This window comes from Pleuronectes platessa, chromosome 16 (assembly GCF_947347685.1).
Source record: "Pleuronectes platessa chromosome 16, fPlePla1.1, whole genome shotgun sequence".
Lineage (NCBI taxonomy): Eukaryota > Metazoa > Chordata > Actinopteri > Pleuronectiformes > Pleuronectidae > Pleuronectes > Pleuronectes platessa.
In genome coordinates this window covers 11,967,429-11,992,817 of record NC_070641.1, presented here as the reverse complement: position 1 = coordinate 11,992,817, position 25,389 = coordinate 11,967,429, and the positions used below count along the sequence as shown (strand labels likewise).

The window sequence follows — 25,389 nt, the reverse complement described above, 5'->3', positions numbered from 1 at the left end:
CAAAGTAAAAATGTGGAATATGGCCAAAATGGCCACTAAATCCAAAATGGCGGGCTTTCTGTTGCGTTTTTCATAATGCACTGAGAGACTTTTTTTGTGCATCTGGTCATGATACACAACTGTCCTCATTTTCGTGAGGATTACTGAATGCTAAATGAGGGGCCTTTCCGAAGGTGGCGCTGTTGAGCAATTTTGACGCACCCATTTCCAAAAACTCCAGAATACGTACATTTTCACCAATTTCTAGTTCAATGCAAACTTTAGAAACTTTTTGAGCATGTTGAAGCCCTCAAAAAAACAATTCACTACGCTCAGAATAATCCTTACAATTTCAATAGGGCCTCCCACCATTCAGTGCTTCCCTTTAAAAATTCGAAAATTAAACATTTGCAATATGTGTGTACAAAATAGAGAAAATACAAAAATAGAACAAGGGTGCAGAGATGAGCACAGACAGATTAAGGTAGATGAGGGGCAGAGCTATGAATACCTCTTTTTGCCAAATGTGGGAAAGCGGAGGTTTGAAACCGAGAGGAGGAGCAGCCGTGTGGGTCCGGGAGGAAGAACAGTCGTTGGAAAAGTGAGGTCGTTCATCATCTGTAACCTTGCCAGGCCACGGCACTAGGGACGGGAATCTGCAGGGACCTCCCGATACGATACAATCACGATACTTAGGTGGAGGTACGATATGTATTGCGTTTCTGTGGGTATTGTGATTCTGTAAATATTGCGAATTCTTGCGATTTCTTTGGGTTATTTTTTTTTTAAATACTGGACCATGGAAAACAGTTGAATCATACCTTCAAATACAACACAGTAAAATTAACGTAGAGCTTTACAATTTCTATTTAAAATATTAACATTAACTTAATGACTGCCGGGCAGCCAATAGAGAAAATAAACAAAAATGTCCACCATTATTGTGTAGTCATCCCAATGTTATATGTGGCTTATTTTTTCTTTACAACACTGTCAACACAGACGTTTCATCATCTTTTAATCTGACATGACAAACTGTTCAGCTCCGTTTCGTGGCTCAGGAATCTGTGGCTCTTCAGCTGCTCAACCCTCAGCAGTCGGTCTCTGACTGTGTGTGTTGACTGTTTGCTGCTGAGCATCTTCAGCCTGCAGTGGGTTTAAGGGCGTTCCTTCTGAAAGCAGCTGCTTGCAGCTGTATAAATATGCACATATTACCAGTGTTTACTCTGAGATACATTTTTCTCATCTTTGAATTAGTTTCAGAAAACACTTTTCAGTGAGATGAAATTCAAATTGGCTATTTAGCCTCTCGTTTCCATGACAGACACGGCTGAAGTGGATTAACTGTCACACTCTGCCCTCTCCGTGTGACAAGATACAATCTGACATAATGGAGATCATCAACACAGCACAGTATTATTCTTTCTCTTTCACGACAGTGGCACTTCAGCTCATAAAACACCAGTTCTGCCAAATGTCACGCGGAGATGGATGATTATCGTCAGCTCCACTGTCATGGGAATAGATCTATCTGGTGTAATTTGCGGGGTTGGAACATAAATGAGCACAGATAAGATCAATATTTAATGAAAGTGTAAGTGAAGCTTAAGGGTTGTCACTTATGCGGCTGCTGTTAATGGCACGTCACATTATCATACTTATCAGATTGGGTCAATCTTAACTGCAATTACTGGCCTCATTTCTTTTTAATTCATTACAAATGTTGAATCATCTCAGTCGTCCACCTCTGTGCAAACACGCCGGGAATATATTCTCCAGCTGCCTGCAAGTGTGTTGAAGTGTCAACCTGCACAAAAGATTCAAACTCAAATCTATTAATGGGAGTGCGGATTGGTATAATTCAATCAACACAACTAAAATGTGTTTGTAACCAGGAAGAAAAGTGTGTTTCATGGCTGAGGGGACCCCTATGCTCGGTGCCTCACTCTCCCTGGTAATAGTATCCCGCAGTGAGCGGCCTGATTGTTTTAGTCCCGGATCACTGGTCAGGGGATAAACCTGAGAGCCCAGTGTGCTTTTCATGTCAAAAAGCTTCAAGGGAAAGCGGCCACAATCCAAGAGCAATCACACTTGAGACATCAAAGTGCCCGGGAGAAGAGAGGCGAGAGACGGTCCACATTTTTTCCACGCAAGCCAAGTGCAACTCAAGCGTGGAGGAAGAGGAGATGATCTAAGGCGAGGGTGCCATTGAGAGGAAGACGGAGAGCAGACAGATGTGCACGGGCAGGTAGCGGCACATCGGGGCCCCTCGTGCAGCAGAGGGAGAAACCAAGACCGAGTCTCCGCTGGTCACATTCCTGTCCGTTCACTGTCCACTTTCACATGGGCCGGAAGACGCAGGGCAACCGCGTGTCTGCACTTTGACTCAATGTTCCACATCACGTTTCAACAGCCTCATGGTCAGTGCTGCAAGGATATTCAGAATCTTTACTCAAGTTGAAGTAGCTAGAAACTATAAGGAAAAACTAAAAGTAAGAACAAAAGGCATTACAGGAAAGAAAAGAAAGTAGTAAAAGAACAAAGCTGTGCTGAGGACACTCTGGTATCATTCAGACTCCCGACATGACTCCTCTCTGGCCCCACATTTCCTGTCTCTTCAAGTACATTCAAATAAAAGCAAAAACTAACTTTGATTAAATTGTTATTTATAATAGACATTTTCCAGTGACATATATATTTTTAATAACTATCAGATTGTTTAAACTGATGCATTAAGTGCTCAGCCTTTCTGTTTCCAAACTGTGTGTCAAACCACCTTCAAAATTTCGCAAGATTAGGATTAGATTAGGTAGGAGTGAGAAAATAAAATTGGTCAACGCAATTTAGAATAACAATTTTTGACTTTTCAACATTTTTTCTACAATTGAACCCGTTTAAGAAGTTTAGAAGGAAATCAAGCTTCTAACAACTATGTCACAAACCAGAAAGTTGGGACAACTTAGTTACCGCCGCCAGGGAGTTGACGTTTTCAACCCTGTCCTTTTATTTGTTGGTTGGTTTGAATGTTTGTTTGTGTGGAAGCAAGATTACGACAAAAAAAAAAAAAAAAATTGTCATGGATCTTGATTAAATCTAAGTGTTTGGAATGTGATGCAGCTTGATTGAATTCAAGGGGACTTCCCTTGGAAATGTGGGGGAGAAGAAGTGCAAAGTAAGAAACACTTTTTAAAAAAAGTAAAGTACAAGTACAGTACATCAGAAGTGCACTTGTTACTTGGTTTCCACAGTAACCTCAATAAATAAGTTCTGTGAAGATATTTTATTACCTTGCAGGCAAAAATGCTCCGTACGGAGAAATGAGCAGCTGCATGCGAGGGCACCGGCCTGGTGCGATGAATAAAGGGCGCAGGGTTGTTAACTTGTCAGTGGTCCGTCAAGACCATTCAGCAGCGGAGCGCCCCCCCCTCCTTGTTAGCTGTCACTCATCCCTGTTCCGCCTCACTGCTGCCCAGCCAATAGGATGCTGGCGCCTGACCAAGAGCCCAGGCTGCTAGGACTTGTGCAGTAAGTTGATTGATAACCATAAACAGAGCTTTCGGCTAGTTATAGGACACCATACAGGTGCAATTAACACATCGCAGACTGAGACGGCATTGAGAGATCAGCAGGTATGGTGCATGATGGGTAGGATGCTATTAGGTGTATGTGGACAAGTTATAGCAATGGATGTGTGACTATATATATTTTATTATGTTTTCACCTGTATGATTGTTTGTTGGTCTATTTGTGAGCAGGATTTGGCAAAATTACTTAACCCAGTTTCCACCAAACATGAGGAGGGATGGGTTCAGGGAGGAAGCCATTACATTTTCCTGCTGATGTAGATTAAAGGGCGGATTCAGGATTTCTTTATTCGCTTTCATTAACTGTTTTCAAACAAAACCTTATTTTCTTTGACCTTTCTACTAAAAGAACAAGACAATCATGTGTAGGATTGTTTGGCCTTTAGTGGAGGTATGTCTTCTACTGAGTGAAATATTTATTTAAATCCTGTATATGACTATTTTCACAATAAAATGTCCTTTAAGTGCCTAAACAGGCAGATTTGAGTCACTTCAACCTCCAGGCTGCAGTGACATGCTTGCAGTTGTTCACCTCCAGCCTGAGTATCTCTTTTACTTCTGATCGACAGACTCCACTGACCCACCAGTGTGGGCATGTCTCGCCCTCACTGAGGATCCTCAACCGCGCCGCGGCTTCATCTCCTCCTATGTAACAAAACACCAGCAGCGGTCTGTGTTGCAAAATGGCCTCTACCCACATTGAGTCTTCAAAGCAGCCTTTGGTCTATGTGATTGAACAATTACCGCTATGGTCAATTTACCATGAATGGGGACGTCCACTTTCCCAGTTTGCCAGCATGCCCACACACTGTTTAAACAAATCCCTGTGACTCCATCAAGAGGTTTTCCAGACGAAGTCAGAGGCAGCGGGCAAAACAACTCACACTTTCATGGCAAAATGGTTTCCATCACAGCGTGTGCATCACGCCTTTAATTTGTCTGTTACACCCCAGTGAAGAGCGAGCGTTCCAATGACAGCTGTTTCCAGTTTTATCAGGATCCGGGAATTATTGGAATGCACTGCACGCCCCCCCCTTCAATCTCGTCCGAGGTGCTAACATGTTTCTTTGAAAGGTAATAATTGGTTCTTGTGGAAATTTGTGTTTTTCTTTTTTTTTTTATAATTTCAACATTAAATTGCTTCTCAATTAAACAGTGGTGAAGCAGCAGGAATGTGTTGCACTTTTCACTTTTGGTCAGATAAAGATGAATGAAACATAATTTCCCCCAAAAAACTGTTAATTCAGTTGATATCAACGCGGCTCACAGACAGTGTTCTAGTAACAGTGAAGATGATTTTAAATTATTCATTTCAGTTATTACTTTGAGCAATGACATTTTGATGGTATATTCTGTTTCTCATTTTTTATAGTTTTTAAGTTGTTTGGCGACTACAGTGAAATGTTGAATGTGTTCGCTGTCAGACTCAATATTTAGCAAACTGCTCATAAAACACACAAGACCGATTTTGATGAAAATGTTTTAGATGTTTATTAAACAGTTACACAAACAAAGTATGGAGGGATTTTAACTGTTTATATTTATTATTCAAACTACTGAAAATATGAAGCCAAAAGTGTAAATACACAATGACACTTGTATTGTTTAAAAATGTAATTGCTGATAATTTAGTAACTGCAGAAATGTGTAAATCTCCCTCTAAATATAAATGTTTATAATCATTTAAAGTCAACTGAACACATTATTTTCCAACTTGTGCTATAATACTACAATTATGACAAGTATTAATATAATTGTAATATAATAACATTAACCCTTTTTAATTATTAAATCAACCGCTTCTATAATTTACCCAGTTTTGTGTATTATATGTTGAATGTTATGATAACATCACTTAATAATGTTCCGGTTTTTGTTGGAATTTCATTACTGGTTAATGTATTGTCACATTTTCAATTAAAAATATAATTTACTTCCTTCACAGATTAATGAATGCACTAATTGTGACTTTATTTTAATAACAGTAATTTCATAGTTGTAATTATTACATGTTCAACTAATTTAGAGGGAGTTTTAATACATTCTTTGAAGTCACTAAATTATTCCACTAGTGGGGGGGGGGGGGTGTCGCTCGCGGGAGACACATCTAATGTGAAGCACTGGAGAGAGTCTGATTATCTGCTGTGATCAAATGAACAGGACATCAAACGTCTGAACTGAAACTAAATCTGGAATGCAGAGAGTGACACAGAGGACGTCGGAAGCTTCGCTGTTATGTGGTCGCCTCCATGTGAAGGACTTTCATCGACTCGGCGATCATGGAGCTGGTGTCAATCTGTCCGTAGATGCCCACTAAAAACGCCTTGTGGAGCAGGATGTCTGCGTGTTCTGGAGGGAGCAGACAAACAGTACTTCAAATAATGCAGCTGGGGATGTGTGAGACAAGGATGCATTTGCTAATAAAAAATATATATCTGTTTTTTGTGTCAAATAGGATCCAAGACAGACATGGGAGTGACTCCTTCTACCCAGAAGACTGTCCACAAGGAGGTGTTTCCTCTTACCCTGACAGAGAAGCACGTATTCTGGAAGGTTCCTGAGAGCGGTCTGTACCACGTCGAAGTTCCCACTGCCCATACAGTACATGTAAGTTGGCAGGAAGTCTGTTGCCAGGCTGTAGCAAAGAAAACACACAAATTACGCAACGAATAGAAACTGATGGAAACAATTGATGGTTTGAATTTGCTGATCTTTTAAGTATTTCCTTCTCCGCACACTCCCTCTCGGCCCCGGCCTGCTCGCTGCGGGTCGGCTGGGAACTTACCAGGGATTGTTCTGAATGCAGCGCAGGGCCAGACTGAAGGCCATGTTCCGACACAGCTCCTCAGAGGAAACCATGAGTCTCTGCAGATCGTTCTACAAACAACAGAGACACAGGGTGGTGACGGACGGGCTACACACTGACGGATGCTACACTTGACCCGAGGTTTTGCGTGTGTGCCTGTCGTCCATGACTCACGGCGAAGTATTGGATGATCTCCGGGCTCCTCCTCGACTTATCATCCACCTCCGTCAACACTTCCAACACATCTATGGCGAAAAAAGTATTACTCAATATGAAACAGGATGAATACATGTGGCCTCGCGGCAGCAGAGGTGTGTTGTCGTTACCCTCGACTGCTTTTCCTCTTGACATCTTTTTCAGGTACATGGTCATGTCCGCCGCGCTCAGCGAGACCGAGGCAGAGATGTTGACGAGGGGAAGGGAACCAGTGGACACGTCATCTGGTAAAAAGCAAAAACACTATAATTCAAAAACATGCACGCCTCTGCAAAACTCTTTTTCAGGTTAAAATCGTATAATGTAACCAGAGATTATTGTCTAACACTACCTCAGCGTCTTACTTTAAGAAATACGATTCTACAGAAACCACCTATTTTATGTGTGCTCGTGTTCTAGGTAGACAAAGGTGTGTCCTCAGAGAAAGCTCGATGGGAAAATTGTGCTCACCATCTCTGTCTTCTCCCGCGAACTCTGAGGAGGAGTTTTTCACTGGCAAAGTGAGTCCAGCCAGCAGAGACCTCAGCTGGACCAGGTCGGGGTTTTCTGCACACAGGTTCCTAAGAGGAGAAACAGCAGAGCTACATCTCTGTGCAACAACACAATTTATAGTTTAAAACGTCAAAAATGAACCCACAAAAAGGATATTTCCTTGATGTACTAACTGTAAAATGTTGGAGTGCTTCTGTAGATAAGGAATGGCAGCCGCTGCATCGTTCGTGATGTACTTCTGCGTGAACTGCAGAAATTTGTTGATGAAGACCAGCGGAGATCGAGTCCTCTGAAAGTTCTGCGGGAGGAAACACAGAGAGGAACACTGTGAATCTCATCTCTGCCTTGAGTCTCCTGGCGAGGACCTGAACGCCTGTGAGCCGCCCCCACCTGAAGGACCTTCATGAAGGAGAGAAGGCAGTTCTGAAGCGCCCTCTGGTGGTCGCTGTGGAACACCAGGGGCTGCAGCAGCTCCAGGATGGCGAGCACGTTGCTGAAGAAGGTCATGTGGTTCTGCTGGCGAAACTCCTGCATGTTCAGGTGAATGCGGCCGTGGAGCAGCCCTGCGATCATGGGCAGGTGTCTGTGGAGGAAGAAGTCAGCAGGTTGTATCGTCGTCTGTGGCGGTGGCAGTTAATCTCTTAATTTGTAGATTTAAACTACTGCTTGAAATATTTTCTCTTTTCTGATTTCACCTCAGCAAAAGGACAGGGTGCGACACGGCCATCTTACGACAGGCGAGGTTGGCGTCAGACACGCGGTTTTCGACAGACTTCGAGTCGCCAACGTCGGCGAGCAGGGTGACCAGACGATGGACCAGGACATCGAGCTGAGAAATGGAAATAAAAACTTTACTCTGTGCGATGTCATGGTTTGACATATGGTATTTCAAATAGTAATCATGATACTACTGTTGATAATTACAAAAGAGCTGTTTATGAATATGGGAAAAAAGACAATCAAATACTGCAACATCCTTTTTCCAGAAGATATTTGTTCCTTTGGTGTTTGGAATCTATCACGTCGGCCCAAACTATTCAGTGATCCCTCACTTATTAAGATGCATTTATTAGTCCCAAACACATGCACAGACATGCACAAGCACACTCATGCAGGTAGGGAAATTTAACGTCTGCTTTTGACCCATCTGGTGCAGGACACACAGAGCAGTGAGCAGCCATGTACGGCGCCCGGGGAGCAGATGTTGGGGGAGTAAGGTGCCTTGCTCAGGGGCACTAGACAGGGCTGGGAGAATTCTCTTGGATTTTTTTTGGACAGATCAATCCAGGTTCGTCTTTTTGTTTTTTCTCCGTGGAGTCGAACCAGAGACGAACCAGAGACGAACCAGAGACGAACCAGAGACGAACCAGAGACGAACCAGAGACGAACCAGAGACGAACCAGAGACGAACCAGAGACCTTTTCTGCCCATAGTCCAAGTTTCTGCCACTAGTCCATATAATGGAGGCATTGACGTCCTTTTCGTTCTCTCATTCTTTAAGTTATTCCTAATTATTTAGCCAACCGTTTGACTATGCAGCCGCTGGTGCTGTTGGGAATATTTTAACGGCAATTCCACAATCTGTTCCGACTCAAATTTACCCTACAAGATACTGAATAGGGAGCCTCTGGTTCTAAGTGACATATCTTCTATAACTCTTTAAGTGCCACATCATAATCAGTTATATTTATTGTCAGAGATCTTCACCTTGCAGCTGCTGCCATCCTCCGCTCCCCCGCTGCTGAGGGTGCCCTCGGGCAGGGTGACGTGCTGGATGACCTCGGGAAAGTGCAGGTAGATCTGCAGCAGAAAGTTCTGGCACCTCTTGTTCATCGAACTGACGGACAGAATAAACAAGAGAGGGAAGTATGATGTGTGTACGTGTTATTATTGGCTCAGGACAGTTCAGCTGTGCATCGCAAATCCAACGGCTTAGCGTCCAAAATCATCAACACTGTAATCCCCGATGTTATTGAGTTGTGTGGCCTGAAGCCATTTAACTGACAGTGACCGGTTGACCAATTTCGTGCGGCTACGAAAAGTTTGTTACAGCTTTTCAAGTCAAGCGAGCTTCACTCTGTACAGCAACAAACATCATGAGGCAGACTATGTTCCCAGTTGGCTTTGGTGAATTTCAGTCTCGCTCCCCCCCCCCCCCCCCCCCATCTCTTTCATGTGATTATCATCAGAGTTAATACGAGATCACAGATTAAAGAGCACGATCCAGCACTTCTCTATTGTTTCCGTCTACAAGCCACAATAATTAATGTGCATTAATACAAAGTGCGTGCATGAATAGCATAATGTCATTCTGAGGTTTTTTGCCTCTGAGTCACTGCAGTTTCATACAATCCTCTTAGTGGCTCAGGCCCGTGTCAGGCTCAAATGATGCACTATACTCCCCAGTGACTGAAAAGTTTATTACAGCTATATGTTCACCGAAACTACAGCGACCTTGACCAAGAGTAGAGAGTTGTTCAATAGTTGCTGTGTAATTGGAATAAACACCAGCTTATCCGACAGTGAGCGTCCGCAAGAAGAATGCTTCACATGCAAATCGTGTGTTTACTCAACACAAGGCCAAAACCCTTTACTTTCAACATGTTTTTCTCCCGCCACATTTTCACAAGCAGCCGTTTCACCAGGCAGCTTAGCTGTACTTAAAATACTGTAATTCGGAAGCTAATTTTGCTTGACCTTCGCCAAAGTTTCCTCATTAAAGTGGTTTAATAACCAGAGACACATCCATGAAAGGAGGGTTTGCCTCCACAAAGAGTTGCACCCTGATCTCTGACAGCTAAGTCAGAGCAGGAATTCACAACACAGGCAAGTTTAGAGCTTCAGCCTTAATCCTCTTGGCTTCATTATAATACACTGAGCTTTTAAAGAGATCACAGTATAGACGACTTCTGCTGGTTTTAATTTCACACCAATAGACCTAATTATCGGGTTTTCCCTGGTCCACGGCATTGTGGCTGACAGAGGAAAGTTCATCTGCACTGAGAAGGAAAATCTTGTGCGATTTTCTCCCGAGTTTATCCGCACACCATAACAGGAAGAGAAAAAAATTACTTTCACTGCTTGGGGCTAATTAGAAAGAACAATATGATGTGTTGGAATAGATGGAATGAGTACTTTGGGGAAACTTGTAGAATAAAAATGTGTTGAACAGATGCGTCTTTTTGGAAATAGAGGGATGAGGAAGAGGGAAGATTTGAGGATAGATGAGTATTGAAGCAATAAGCATACACCTTACCTGTCCTCCCATTTCTTTGTGCAGCTGATGAGGTACTCCGAGACCTTCTTGATGTTTTCCAGGTCCCCGTTGCAGTAGGAGTGAAGGAGGGGCAGCCGGGACTGGATGAGGGAGCGGGAGGCCTGGTCCACGCTGCTGCTGCTGCTGCTGCTGCTGTCGTCACGTTGTGTGTCGCGACTGTTGAGCTCTGACTCAGACAAGATCAGGTCCACCATGCTGATGAGCTCCTCTGAACTGAGTCGCAGCACGAACTTCTCCGTTTTCTTCTGCATGGAGGAAAAAGATAAAAACGTGAGTCATCCTCATGAGCAGAATTAACTGCCTCCTACTTATCAAGTGCAGGAAAAATCATCACATCTAATAACTGTGTGCGTTTGCTCTTACTTGAGGGATCTTCTGGTCACGTCCTTGCCAGATACGTGGGATGTGGCTGCACGCCCACAGGAAATCAAGGGCTGATGATGGGTCCAATCTAAAAAGGAAAGATAAACAGATATTTAACACGAGTTCTCACTTTAATGCCAAGTTCAGGCGACACGACTTTCAAAGTTGTCAGATTGCTGCGCGATTCACACTATACAACTGAGGTGAGCTTATACTACACAACTGACTGGCAACAGGGGGGTCACACATAACAACATGATCCCAACCTGTATGTCTAGTCTCCAAGCTATATACTGCATTCAAACCATGCTGTGCTTTGATTGGCTGTGGATCGAACACAGATTTGGCTCCAATCTGGGTCTTTAGTCAACCAATGGAAAATCGAACACAAAATTGTGTAGTGTGAACCAGGCATTAGAAACCCTAATGCTTAATCTACCAAAATCACACTGAACTGTAACTGGGAGAATGTTAAACAAAATAAAAAGGTTTTACTTGTAGTCTTGTCGCTTGCTGAGAAGAGCACTGATACACTGCAGCAGGGTGCACCAGTTTGACTGATGTGTGAGCAAGGCCAGAAGATAGGGTCTGTATGCAGGGGTGCCTCGGACCTGAAATAGAGACATAAGATGCATGACTGACTCCAAGCACACACACACACACCTGAGCACTGCCAGTAGATATTTTACGCTTATCTTACTTTGTTGAGGGTGAACAGCAGTTTCTGTTGAAGGTCCGGACACACCGACGTGACCTCGGGGTCGAGATGCTCCAGCCAATCAACGAGCAGCCCGGAGCTCAGTCCTGACTTGGTGACCTCGGAGCTGCTGGCGAAGGTCAAACTGAAACGGTTAGTTCTGCAGGGATGTGACTGAAAATCACAATGTTCAACTACTGAAGACCTCAGAGAAAAGTAATCTACAGGTCAGCCGAGATAAAGTGGGGCTATAAAGTGCCAATTTACTTCAACCAGGAAATTCTTAGTATTTACCATTTACACTGAGCCATTAGAAAGAGGCCCTGATATGAGCCTTTCACAGACAAATCCCAACAACTAAGTTAAAACACAGATTTTGTTGCGTCAAAATCTGTGGGATCTTGTATGTGTGTGTGTGTGTGTGTGTGTGTGTGTGTGTCTGTGTGTGTGTGTGTCTGTGTGTCTGTGTGTCTGTGTGTGTCTGTGTGTGTCTGTGTGTGTCTGTGTGTGTCTGTGTGTGTCTGTGTGTGTCTGTCCGTTTAACTAGATAGCGAACCAAACAAAGAGAAAGCAAACTATAAGCACTGCACCGGTCCCAAGAACCTCCGACCAGTGATGGTGCAAATTGAGCACATTTGGCATCGACTTGGCACCGAAGTATCAGTTCTTGTGACATCCCTACACACTTCTAGACACAGCCGGTGACGATGAGCAACTTTTAATATGAACCTGCCTCTCTGGCCGTGGTGCTGAAAACCAAACACAGAAAAAGACTATCGTATTTAGAGGCTTTCACAGCATGTGAATGTGTAAAGCCAATGTAAAGCTGCAAAACCAATTAAACCTTCCTGAACCAAATCCAAAAGTAGTTTACAAGTACGAGGTCCAGACGGCAGCGGACGCAGGTTTGCTATTTGTCACAGGCGGCTGTGCTTGTTATTTAGTCCGGTCAAATATAATGTTTCTTGGGTGACTTGGGGGGGAAATAGAATTGCGGTGCTCACTTGTTAGAATCCACCTCCTTTTTCACGGCTTGCTCCTCGCTTTCTTGGAGCAGCAGGGAAATCACCATTGTAACCGGGCCGGCGGTCCCGTTCTGTGTTCCCACAGTCATCAGCAGAGACAGAAGCTCCTCTAAATACGGTGACTTCACCTCCATCAGCCCTTGTAACACTGGAAATAAAATTGCATAATTATTAATGAATCTTGGACTTCAACTGCATTTTTATGTAAGAAAACAAAATTTTAAAAGCTACGAATACACTGAATTATGGGAGCCATTCAGTTTGAGGCACTGAGATTGAATATAAATGATCTAAAAACCAGGTCACCACTGAATTTGTTCCTAATTCACACTCGCAGTACTTAAAATATTGAAATGGTTTAAACAAGTTTTAAAATATATATATTTTGGTACAATTGATTGTTATAATCACTTAAAAATGTAACTTCTGATGACTCTCATGACAATAATTGATAATCGATTAAAATTGTATCGTCTAATCTTTGAAACACAGAGATCAGGCAGTTCAAACTAACTCCAGTTATACCTTTGCCGATGAGCTCTGCTTCTGCATTACATCTGTCTCCAGCCTTCAGCATTGCGATGACGGTCCTCAGTGGGACCTCAGTGTCTCTGCGATAGGCCAAAGCCTCGGCCAGATGGAGGAAACCAGTCCGCACTGCAGGGCCAAGACACGCGCCACTCATCGTTAGACATAAAATGGAGCAGCCGGTATCTGAAAAGAGAAACAGGCCATGTCCTCACCATCATTATGCCTGTGGTTGTGAGAGTTCTGACTAGCGAGGGATCTGAGCAGCGTCTTCAGAGGTCCTGCCAGAGGTCCTGTTGGGTTGTCTAACCAGATCAACACCTCGACGATGACCTTGAGGAACATTGAGGAAAAAGCAACGTCCTTGGACACGAGACGCTGGAGAGAAAAGAACAAAAATAAAGTGACAGAAAACAGAACGACATTTTCACAGTTTAATTCATGAGCTATTGGAATTATGCAATCTATGTTAATGAGCCCAACCTGATAGAGGTGCAGTTGGCGCATGAGAGGACAGGAGAGGGCGTGGCTACGGTGCATGGACATGACAATGGGGCCTGCGTGGGCAGAGGTGAGCAGGGCAGCGATGGCCTGTAGGAGGCGAAATGCCAACCCGCCCTGCTGAACCTGGCCTTGTTTGGCCCGCATCAGTTCTTTAGCCAGGGCTTGCTGCAGGGCCAGAGAGAGTTGGCTGGGAGGCGGGCCATGCCAGCGAGGGTCCACCTTTATGGGGAATATCTGTCGGAGTAAAGGAAACAGAAACAATTTCCTTTTCACACGGTGACTAAGCAATCAGAGGAATTGATTGGAATAAATAAAGGGAAGACCTTTTGCTCGGAGTGTGTGTTATCCAAATGTTAAATATACAACTAACAGCTCTCTAGCTAATTCCTACCTGAAGCAACATGCCGGTGAGATCATCGTCAGGCCCGACTTCAGGAAGCTGACTGCCAGCTCTCATCTTCACCGAGCTGTGGGGCGTCTCCACGGTAACTTTAGCCTTACTTGTTTCAGAAGCATCTGTTAAGAGGGACGTCAAAACATTAAGGAGGAATTTAGATCATTTACATTTGGTGCTTGTAGATTTCTGTCTGCTACAGCCATTAAAAATCTATGCCATTAAATATTATGAATGAGGTATTCAGGCATCTTAAGGTACAAAGATACAATAAATTAGAATATTGATAACTATAACTGTAGGAATGTCTGTATTTCAATTTTTCTTGAGAGTATTTCTGATGACCTAAGGCAGTGCAGAGTTTTTGGGATGAGTGATCGTTGGGATGAATTAAATAAAAGTCAAACAGAATTTGCTTCATTAATATTAACTGTAAACTGCGCTTGCTGTCAGCCATTTTAACAGCATGGTTGAAATCGTGTTTTCTGTTGAGTTGATAAAACCTGAGTACTCTATTATCGTAATTATTGTGTTTTCTAAGTCGCAGTCAAACAGAAACAAACCACTAGGGAGACAAAGTCACTGACCTCTGTCAGTAGGAAGCGTGGAGCTCAGTAATGAATGGAAAGTGTGCCCCCCAGTGGCACCTCGCTCATGCTGCACCTCAACCAGGTGGGCCATGTAGTCTGTTGCAGAGGAAATACAAAATGAGACAAATCAGAAAGATTTACAACAAAACTCAAAATCTTAAGAACAGAATATCTGCAAAAGACTCTTACGCTTATCCATGATGTTCTCCTCAAGTGTATCTGTGTCATGGGAAACAGCCTGATCCAGGTACTGCAGCAGCTTACTCATGCTGGACACAGGAATGCCGAAGGACTGAACAAACAGCAGCAGCTGCTGAGGCTCCAGGTCCGATAGAGCTGAGAGAAACATGTGCAATGATTAAAAGTAGAAAACAATATGTACTTGATGAGCCATGTTTGTTTCAGCAAAGTAGAAGAAGTTGTACCTGCGTCAACCAATCGAGAGACCTCTGATCGGATCATCCTGAGTTTCAACCAATCAGGCAGCAGAAGGGCCTCTTCTGAAGTGTCGACCAGGAAGGCAGTGGGTAGAGGTTTCTTGTCAGGGAACCAAATGTCCAAAAGAGCATAGAAATCACTCTCTCCTGTAAATATTGTTAAAAAACACATACAATATCAAAGATGTTCTTCATCAATGCACACCTTCAAATCTGACATGCACAGAACTACCTTTAGGGGGACCCAGAGTCAGCAGGATGACCATGGCATGGACTACAAGGATGTGCATGGTTGCAGTTTCCCCTGTGGTCCAACGCAAAAACACCTGGTCCTGAGATTCTGACTAAAAAAAGAAAACGTTCTCATTGTGAATCCACCCTGTTCTGTATAGTTCATCAATCAATATCAAACAGGGATTAATTTCCATTTCATTTACATTGCGGTAACTATCAAGAGTTTTCAGTGATCACAGGAAATGTGCAACTAGGCCCAAACTTTGCACTTCTGGGGTATTCTAATGTATAGGGAAGCATTTAGTACCGCTCACCCAGCTGTAAAGATCCTCGCCCTCTTTCGTCTTCCTCATCCTCTTAATGTAAGCGGAGAAGATGGTGAGGAAAGCAGAGAGCACAGCATTGGACTCCGGCCTGGTGGAGTGTTTGGCGAACATGCTGTTCATGATGGTGGAACGTTCGACAATCAGCCGCGCAACATCCTGTAGAGAGCGACACGAAGAAAAGTCAGCGATGATCTGTGACACCATCAAAACTTGATTTCAAAACAAAAAAGCATGTCATGATGACATTTAAGCAACTCGCTGTGATTACCAGGGCAAGGTCATTATGAGAGGCCTGCTCCTCCACTGGTGCATGCTGGGAAAGGTAGATGAGATAGGCACTGATCGTCTGCGGGTCGGTCTCCATGTGAATGGCCTGGGAGGGAGCAGACAGACAAGACTTATTCTTTCTATCCCTCACTCATTAATCCAGCTTTACCTTATCTTTCAGTTATGCACAATTCACTGCTTGAGTCAGATGCTGACCTGCTGCAGAGCAGTGGACGTCATGCCCCTCACGCTGTCGAACAAGGGGAGTTTTGGGAGGTCCTGCAGCAGCCACTGGTAACCTGGCAAGAGCTCGGCATCTGCAGAATCTTCCTCCATGGGTTGTTCCCGCTCATCTCCATCCTTCAAGCCTCCTTCGGTCAGCACCAGAGACAAACCCTGCACACAAATATATTATGTCAAATGGGATGCTTTTCTTAAATAGCAACATAATGCTGATAGAGATTGTAACATGATATATGCTTCCAATGAGTTCAATACCTTCATAGCCAGGACTCTCGATGCCACCTGAGAGGAGCTAAGACGACGCAGGAAATAATCCAACACTTCACATGTTGTCTGTTCATCAGCCTTAGGACCTAACAAAAGATCCTGCAGGCGTCCAAGCAGCTGCCTTTGCTTTTGCTGTCTCTGAGAGGAGCAGAGAGGATTTAGGACTCAGTCGCTCAGAAGAAACTAAAATAAAAACAGGAAAGCTTTCGTTTAAAATCATCAACATACTTGTCTCTTCTTGGCCCTCTGCTCTTTGCTCTCTCCTTCTTCGTCGTCCTCTATCGGCAGATTCTCATCTGCAGCATCATGCAGAAGGAATTCACACAGGCACTGCACCGGAAGCACATCCAAGGACCCCTCACTGGACTGAACCAAATCAGCCAACCAGGGCATGGACTGAGAGGAAGCCTGTGATGGATTGAAAATGCATTTTACTGACTTGACCAATGATGACACTTGAAAGTGTTATTTCCTCGTTTATTAGGTGGGGCTACATGGTTTTGGGCTCAGTAGATCTGTCCCGGGCCAGTGCTCGAGCTGCCGACACATCTCTCTGTTATCTAAGGTACAATATATATATGTGTGAGTGCCTGTTACCTGTCTCTGGATGATGTTCAGGAGGAAGTCTGGGTTGCGGCTGCGGCAGAGGAGGTGTCCCAGACGCAGGGACTGGTTGAGGGTTTTGAGTTGCTCCTGGTACTGGGGTGGAGGTCGACGAGGAGGACCCCTGCACACAAACAAAAAAACATTAGTCCTTCTCCCAGTGAACAAGCAGTGACTCATTTATCTAGAGTAATACAGGATGTTACTGCTGACTTTAAGTGGAAAAAGCTAAACTTAACTGTCCACTCAAAAGAGGTAGGACTAGGAAACCAAATTTACTTATACAGAGGGCCTTTTTCAGAATTAACACCAAGATACAAGGTCAAAACATAACTGAAACAACAGGAAACTCCTCATTACCCTTATCCATTACCTTTTAGGATTTAAGGTGTAATTATAATTTTTTTTCAATATCTAATTTTATTATATACTGTAATAATAATAATATGGTATATTGTGTAAAGCTGCATTACATGATATAGGACAATTTCATGGGAGATATAAAATATATCAGGATTAAAGTACTTTAAGCCACAAAGTAATTTCAAAACATTCATATTTATGAGCAGAGATTTTCCCTGCTGCGGTGGATTTCTGTTTCAGTCACATTTAAGTCACTATTTCACAAACTGTGAGACACTTTCTCTGGGTGTCTTACTGTGGATCCAGGCTGGTAAGCTGAGATAACAGCAGACTGTTGCTCTCTGTGATGGTCTGTTTGGTGGACGCTGCAGCCAGGTGACTCTCAAACGCCAGAATGTCTTGTTTCTCTCGTTGGGCCATCTGCAGCTCCTTGCTGATCATCTCTGTCTTTGTGTCCTCATCAGCGACAGTGCAAGGAGGGTAGCTGTAGTTACTATAAACAGGGACGTGTGTTAGTTAAGCTTCATCAATCACCTTGGAGTCACCTAACTCTAATTGATCGCCCTTTACCTACTTTGTCATAACCATCTCCATGAGCATTTTCAGTGTTGGATAGCCGTCCCATGCAGCCAGACCTAAACAAAAGCAAACAAAGAAATGTCACAAATATATATAAAAAATGATTTAATGACTTTGAATACATTTGAAAACTAACTTTATGTATGAGACATAAATTTAAATGTTACCTATTTTCTGTGGATTGAATGCAGCCACCACAAGCAGCAGCAGCCATGCCTTCCAATAGAGCATGGATATCGCCAGATTTGGTGGTTGGTACCTTAAAAATTAAACATAGTAATTTGTTATTATCGATTAACTGTGTGACCTAATGGTATTTTCAAAAAGACATTGGACGTACCCCGCTGGCAGCTGAATGTTCTCTGGATGGTGATATGTGCACAGATTCAGCACTGCATCGATGAGTTGGATCCTCTCCACTTTCAGGACCTCCAGATCTGTTTTTGTGCCGTCAGCCAACTCTGCAGCTGAAAAATAAAGAATAATAATCACGTATTCGCCTTTTGTTCTTGTTTAGCTGAAACTATTTTGCTGACTTGAGAGGATAAGATGTAAATAAGGAGACGACCCTTTCTATATTAAAATAATTGGTGGCTCATTGAACTGAAGCATGCAAAATGTACAGAGAGTGACACACTGAACACACTGACAGTCAGAAACAGTTACAGACAAATTGGGTCCTCACACACCATCAGACTGTACTCCAGCAGCCCTTTTAACCAGGTGGTCGGCCAGCTCCATGGCGTCAGCCGGGCCCAGGGGCAAATCACGCGACAAGCCGATCACCAGAACGCGCATCAGTGTGTCCTCCAACAGAGGCACCTCGGAGCAGAGACGGAGGAAGAAACTGAGGAAAGAAGGAAAAAGATACCAGTTGGTAGCATACAGTCTATGGTTGGTAGATGCAATCTGAAGAAACACAAACCTGAAGAGACACTTACTTTCTGTCACTCTCAGGAGGCCAGTTGTCCCACTTGTAATATGTTTCAGGTTGCTCTGTGAAAAGCACTTTGTGAAGGCTGCGAGGGGAGAGAGGTGAGGATAAATTATGTTTAATGTAGATGGTAACATCATTGGTTTAAGAGGCACAAACTGTTCGGGGGCAAGCAGATACCGACCAATGAACGTAGTCTTTCGCACCAACTTTGCTGATGGTGGGAACCACAGTGTGAAGCCACCACACAGCGTCTCTCTGTATGGAAGCAATCTGATTCTGGAACGACTTGAGGATGTCCAGATCTGAAACAATCCAGACACACGTTTAGTGGGAAAACATACACCTATTAAAAATGGATTATGGTTTGTTAAATGCAAGATAAGAACAAACACACGGGACTGACTCTTCTTCTCGCCCTTGTCCCATGCAATGCCGGCTTCTTTGACCTGAGCAGTGATGCCCAGCATCATGGAGACAGTCAGTAAATCTGTCACTTGGATAACAAAGCGCTCCTGCAGAGAGAGACAGCGATAAACAGTTACAATACAGAGTACAACTTAAAAGCAGGACGATTGCGGCTAAAACGACAGGGGGAGTTTTCATTTGATCTTACTTTGAACTCCATGTCCACATAGCTGGTCTCCTTCCTCTCCTGCATTAAACCGAAGCAGAAGGACTGGAAGTTAATCTCATGCTTTGTCTGTTTGATGATCTCTCTCAGCAAAGCTCGGGAGGCGCGGAGGTAATCGTCCTTATTGGTTAGCAGGTCCTGGAACACCATCGCCAAGAACTACGGACACAAAGGGAGACAGAGAGGGTGAAACAAAAGAATTTAGACACAGAAATAAAAAGCCAAGAGATGAGAACAGACACTGATGAAGACTTCAACAAGTCTTCCATTCCCATGTTTTCCATTTCTACCTTCGGAGCCTGTTCTGGGCTGTGCTGGAGCACTGTATGGAGAACTTGCATGTTGTTGGGATTTCTGGCATTGGACAGCTCATTGAAGATCACCAGCTTCACCATCGTGGCCAGGTTGTCTTTGTTTGCGTTTAGCAGCTCCCTGGAGAATCCCACAGCGAAATGTCAGTTAATGCAAGTCACCAACGACAAAAGAAGTAAGATTAACTAAGACTGAGACACACCTGACACACAACATGTAGTGGTTGAGAAGGACTTTAGGTTTGAGCCGGATCTTGATCAGGTTGGAGATCACCTCCATGTCGTCTGCTCCATGGGTGTTGCAGTTCATACACATAGACATGAGGAGGTCCTGCGCCGGCCGAGTAAGCTGCACGCATTAAAAACAAAAGAAAGCAAGTTAATAATCAATTAAAAACAAAATCTTATGGAACTATAGAGATTACATTTCCAAATGCAATAGCTTACAGCAACTATAGCCAGTGAGTTACAGTGACATAACGCCGTTCAGGTGTTTGTTTATTCCAGGGTCTGACGCTTCTTACCTTAGGGTTCTGGAGCCACATCTCCAGCCTCTGCACAGCCATGAGCCGGGCCTCTTTGTAGCCACATGTGGCTGTAAGCAGACGCAGCAGGTTTCGTGACACGTTGTCCATCGGCTGCCTGCGATTCAACTGATCCCTGAGCACGTCGAGCACATAGTCCTCCACACTCTCCGACAGTTCTTCATACCTACAGTCACCCCAGAGGGAGCGACAGAAGGACAACTTTACAGCAACTCCTGATAGTTTCTGCAGAAATGTTAAATTCCTTGCTGTCTAGACTGAAAAATATTGACGCAGAATTTTGTCTAAGCTCAAATGACAGTTTTGAGTGACGTCTGTTGGACAGAGTTTTTTTGTAGTGTTACTCACGTCTTAGAATATGAGTATTTTTCATACCTCGGCATCACCTGCCAATCACCCTCAGGGCTGAGTTTCTCCTCTGCTATCAGCAGTTCTGTCTGGCTGTCATCCTCATCAGGAGTTGAAGGGTGGGGGCTGCTGCCTAAAAAGGCAAAAAAAGTTCCATAAACAATTGACACTTCTTTCCTGCAATAGCAATTCTAACCATACAAAAAGCCAGTCTATCTTCTCTATGTACTGCACCTGCACTGAGATCTCCACCAGAGCGACCGGTGTCCACCTGAAGCAACATACTCTTCGGAGGCATCTTTGTGCCAAAAGCCGTCTGGATGTTGTCGACGAAATTCTTACAGTGAGAGCTGTCCACCCAGATTCTTTCTCCCAGAGAGTCTTCGATGTACACCTGCAAAAACATTTCAGAAGTCAAGATTTATACATTAGAATGGGTAAATACTTATATTTGACTGTTAAGAAGATTCTCACTTTAACAAAAATCTCAGGCCAGTTCTCATCGTCCTCGTAGGCGGCCATCAACAGATTGCACGCGAGAACAGACACCAGGCTGTTCCCCTTCGCTTTGAAGTTGATAGAAGCATCTCGACGCAGGAGGCTACAAAGGGCCTGGTGGCAAGAGCGGGAATAAAGTCAGAAAGACAGTACTTAAAATCCAATGTCTGTGAGGTTCAACTCATTTATCTTGCAAGACAATTTGTTCTCATGCATTAACAGATATAAGTCTAAGCAAAGTAAACAAGCTAATAAATGTATAATACAAGTTAAATTATTTGTCCCTTCTGTGATCTAACAACAAGCAAAGGCTAAGGGATGGTGTACATTACATCATTTTAACATTTCTCCCAGGATACAGAAATGACAGCATTACTGTACGAGCAGTCTCACCTCAATAATTCCTTCAGTTGCAAACACATTGGGCTTGATTTTGGCCAGGAACATGAGACTGAGGTACAGCGTGATGTCAGGTTTTGCTCGGTTCAACTTGAGCTGTTTCACCGCTCCACACAGCAGTCCCTCGATGCGCTCATCGTTACCTTCAGACTCTGCGGCTTCAATCTCGTCCAGCAGCACCGCTGGTGACACTGAAACGACAGGAAATAACAACTTTATTCATATAGCACTTATCTAAAAATAGGTCACAAAATGCTTCACAAAATCCATGGAAAACATTTATAGAAAGAAAAAAATAAAGTTTTCAACTAAGTTCAATTTTAAGCGCCAAATCATAACATATTAAGGTTGGGACCTTAAAATGTATAGAGAAACCCAACAGTTCCCATTAGGAGCAGCACTTTGGCGACTGTGGAGAGGATAAACTCCCTCAATAACTGGAAGAAACCTTGAACAGAACCAGATTCAACCTCAACCATTTGGGGTGAGCGGAGAGAAATGGGGGAGAGAGAAAAAGTGGGTGTAAAAGAGGAGAGAGAATCCAGGAACAGTTGTGTAACCATCCTAATAAATGGTAAATGGTTTTGTATTTATATAGCACTTTTCTAGTCTTGATGTCCACTCAAAGCTCTTTACAGTACACTTATAATAACCAATTCACACACACATTCATACAGAGCATCTATTAGCAGCACTTTATGTTCCATGAGGGGCAATTCGGGGCTCAGCATCTTGCCCAACAACACTTCTGCATGCATATGGGCTGCTATGCATATGCAGACTGGGGATCGAACTGCCGACCTTCGGGTTGGAGGACGACCGCTCTACCCCTCAGCCACAGCAGCAACCAATAATAACGAATAAGGTGTGGCTGTTATCATAATCTTCAGTTGTACGTGGCATCATCAGGCGTTTCTGCCTTTTCATCGCAATAACGTTAAAAGCCGAACCTGTGGGTACGCTGAGGCTACAGGCTTGTTTTAAAAGAGTTTTATAACTTGTAACTGGTTGAAGGATTGAAGGGGTTTTCTACGTAAACACACACAAATCCAAGTACTGTTTTACCTTCAATGGGAATCACTGACGGCTCCTTTATTGAGGGGGATATCGCCCTCTTGTCCGTTGCAGCTACATCGGCGAGTCTTCCCAGGGCACTGACTGGAGGGGTGGTGGAGAGTTTGGGCCGCTTGGTGAGGCTGGACAGTCCCGAAGAGGAGGGCAGGGCTGAGGACGTATCTCTCTTGCGGTCCGCAGGTAAACCTGTGGATGCTGGCTTCAGGAGGACAGCAGGGGCTTTGGGCTCTGAGCCCTGGCTCTTGGATCCGAGGGCGATGAAATCTCCCGGGGGTGGGTGAGCTGGGGAGAAGCGGACATCACAGGACAGTTGAGATTTTGTCCTTCTTAGCTCAGATCATCATAAACACAAGCTGAGAAAAGCAGCAACAATAAGGTGACAGTGGGAGCTGCGTCGTACCTGATGGTTTGGCAGCACTGGGCCGCCTGAGAGTTGTGGGTTTGGGGCGATTCATCTCAACTGGAGGAGTCACAGCCTAGTACACAACAATCTGTGTGAGAAAAACACAAGCACACAAGCGTCAACACATACGTGCGGGCTAATGTTACAGCTAGCATCGTCTAGCTTGTAACAAGTGGTATATATCACTGAAGTTAGCGTCTAGCATTAGCGTTTCGTTCTCAAGTTAGCAAAACATCTGGGTCCGGTCTCTGTTCATAGGCTGACATGTTAAACGATGCAGTTCTTAGTAGCTGCAATATATAATTATAGGGGACATAAATGTGGCTGTTAGCATTAGAAGTTAGCCTCCGTGTTTCAATGACTGACAGTGGCGTTAGCATCAACCTGCTAAAACGTAAACAAACGTGCATTAGGTGAAAAGTATCTCACTCGTTGAACGGCTTCATGAAACAGATCGTTATCTGTCTGAGAGAAACGCGTTTCGGAATGTAACGTTGATAAAACTCTTAGAAAGCGAACCTTAGATCCAAGCTAACGTTCACACAGAGCCATGGGGGCGTCTTCCTCTGCTTCGTCTCTGTAGCAAGTCAATATGCATACCGCCACCTAGTGGAAAGGAGTGTCAATGCTGTTGTTCTTCTACAGTTCATCACATTTACAAATATAAAAACACATCTAATCCTACAAATTGTCAGTGTTTTATGAAATATTATAATAACTTTATTCACATAGTCTTATCTAAACATGCTTACAAAGTGCTTCACAAAATACAAGAGACACACAATGAGAGCGACAACAGGCGCCCCCGGCTGGTCACCACCGCTCGTTACACACACAATCATCACATTGTTTTATTTTGAGCACTTTAAATATATCTGTTATAGTATTACAATAACAACTAGAAGGTTTTGCATGAATTTTCAGAATAATATGAAATGAAATGTGTCCCACACTGTGATTCTTGTGAGGCGTCAGAAGCCAAGGCTGTAAAATACTGGGTTATTCTCTAACAATAGGTTTTTAAAGTATGTTAAATCATTCAGTATCTAAAATCCAAAAATATAAAAGTAACTTTTAAGTAAGGCTGTCAAATATATGTAGTAAAAATATTTTATCTGAAGTGTGTATCAAAAGCAGCATAAAATGACACGGACACACAACCACAATAATTTGTCCATCTTCTTTGAGTGCTTAGTTCCTCACGCCAACAAGCAGGCTGAGTGGCCTAGTTGATAGAGAAACCGTTTTCCAACAAGAAGTGCCCGGGCTCATAGCCCACTCTTACCCAATTTCAAGCTGGCAATTTACTGAACTCTAAAAAGTGGCAGGTTATCTCCTATTATTTGCAAAATATCTTAATTTAAAATAAAACAACTGCGCGCGCAATTCCTGCACAATGCACGTCTGCGCAGGATGTGCGCAATGGGCTTCTGTGCAGCACATGCGCAGTGGGCTTCTGCGCAGCATGTGCGCAGTAGGCTTCTGCGCAGCATGTGCGCAATGGGTTTCTGCGCAGCATTTGCGCGCGCATTTTTTTTTTTTTGATTTAATTTAATTTGATTTAATTTAATTTTTTTTATATTTAACTTCCCATCATCATCATCATCATATCTCCGCACTGGTTCAGGGGTAAATTATGCTGGTCTTCACAAGGCGGCTACGCAAGCCTGTAGCCGCCATCCCCCCACAGGAGATTATTTGCTTGTGTGTGTGTGTGTGTGGCCGCGGCGCTTCCCGGTTCTTCTCGGTACTACGCTGCCGGTTCGAACAGCCAAAGTATTTAACATGGGCGAGTAAAGGAGGCGAACCGCTTTTCACAGCGCTTCTACCTCCGGTGCGCTGTCTGGCCGGTAACCAGCCGTGCTTACCGCTCCATGAATAAGGAGGAGGAGATGTTTCTTTACTAGGAATGCGACCACTTTATTTCTTGGATATACAGCAGTAGCGACACTCGCATGGTCCGTCACTTCTCGTTATACACACAATTTTAGCGTATTTTCCCACAATACCCTGGTGCACTACGTCACACACTACAACCTTTCCTTAAAGGGCCAGGCCATACCTGCAACACAATAGCTCTCGGTCTCATATACAGATGGCAAGAGAAAGCAGAGAGGGATTTGTACACACTGTCTGATAAAGATTCCGACAGTAAAGGCAAGGGGTAGTGATGGATAAGGTTTTCTTTAACAAGTTAAGTCTTTCATTCTCACTTTCCACCTTAAAACGATTACATGAACTGAACTATGAACTAGTTCAGAATTTAAATGGTGAACTATGAACGTGAACTATTTATGTTTACTTGTATGAACTGAACTTTGAACTAGTTAATGAGAGGTGTGAACTTGCACAACACTTGTCAGTGCTCGGGCCCTAAATAAATGTTGTATGTATGTAGAATTTCCCTTTATCAAACCACTTATACAAATAAATACAAATCTGTATTTATTTTAACTTCAAAATCCTGTA

General features: G+C 43.6%; 1 protein-coding gene across 5 annotated transcripts; it reads right to left on the bottom strand.

Moving 5' to 3' along the window:
• Positions 1–5,029: 5,029 nt before the first annotated feature.
• Positions 5,030–23,527, bottom strand: ints1 (integrator complex subunit 1). 5 transcript variants are annotated; one of them, XM_053443888.1, is made up of 48 exons: positions 23,440–23,527; positions 22,918–23,008; positions 22,509–22,799; positions 21,438–21,634; positions 21,021–21,158; positions 20,781–20,940; positions 20,574–20,679; positions 20,178–20,364; positions 19,857–20,002; positions 19,633–19,774; positions 19,325–19,501; positions 19,106–19,223; positions 18,893–19,013; positions 18,716–18,793; positions 18,464–18,621; positions 18,115–18,241; positions 17,942–18,033; positions 17,770–17,830; positions 17,491–17,688; positions 16,827–16,956; positions 16,458–16,637; positions 16,218–16,367; positions 15,936–16,115; positions 15,721–15,825; positions 15,441–15,608; positions 15,125–15,236; positions 14,881–15,039; positions 14,645–14,791; positions 14,453–14,551; positions 13,863–13,987; positions 13,451–13,705; positions 13,183–13,345; positions 12,965–13,096; positions 12,419–12,587; positions 11,418–11,544; positions 11,213–11,328; positions 10,718–10,805; positions 10,334–10,599; positions 8,785–8,914; positions 7,773–7,906; positions 7,468–7,660; positions 7,251–7,375; positions 7,036–7,145; positions 6,696–6,809; positions 6,544–6,614; positions 6,349–6,440; positions 6,089–6,198; positions 5,030–5,912 (listed from the first exon to the last, which is right to left on the bottom strand). In XM_053443888.1, the coding sequence occupies exons 2-48, from the start codon at positions 22,970–22,972 to the stop codon at positions 5,797–5,799; spliced, it is 6,618 nt and encodes a 2,205-aa protein (XP_053299863.1). In that variant the 5' UTR covers positions 22,973–23,008; positions 23,440–23,527; the 3' UTR covers positions 5,030–5,796. The 5 variants fall into 5 exon arrangements, with proteins under 5 accessions (XP_053299863.1, XP_053299865.1, XP_053299866.1 ...); XM_053443890.1 differs by having other exon boundaries at positions 11,418–11,541; XM_053443891.1 differs by having other exon boundaries at positions 19,115–19,223.
• Between the last annotated feature and the right edge of the window lie 1,862 nt (positions 23,528–25,389).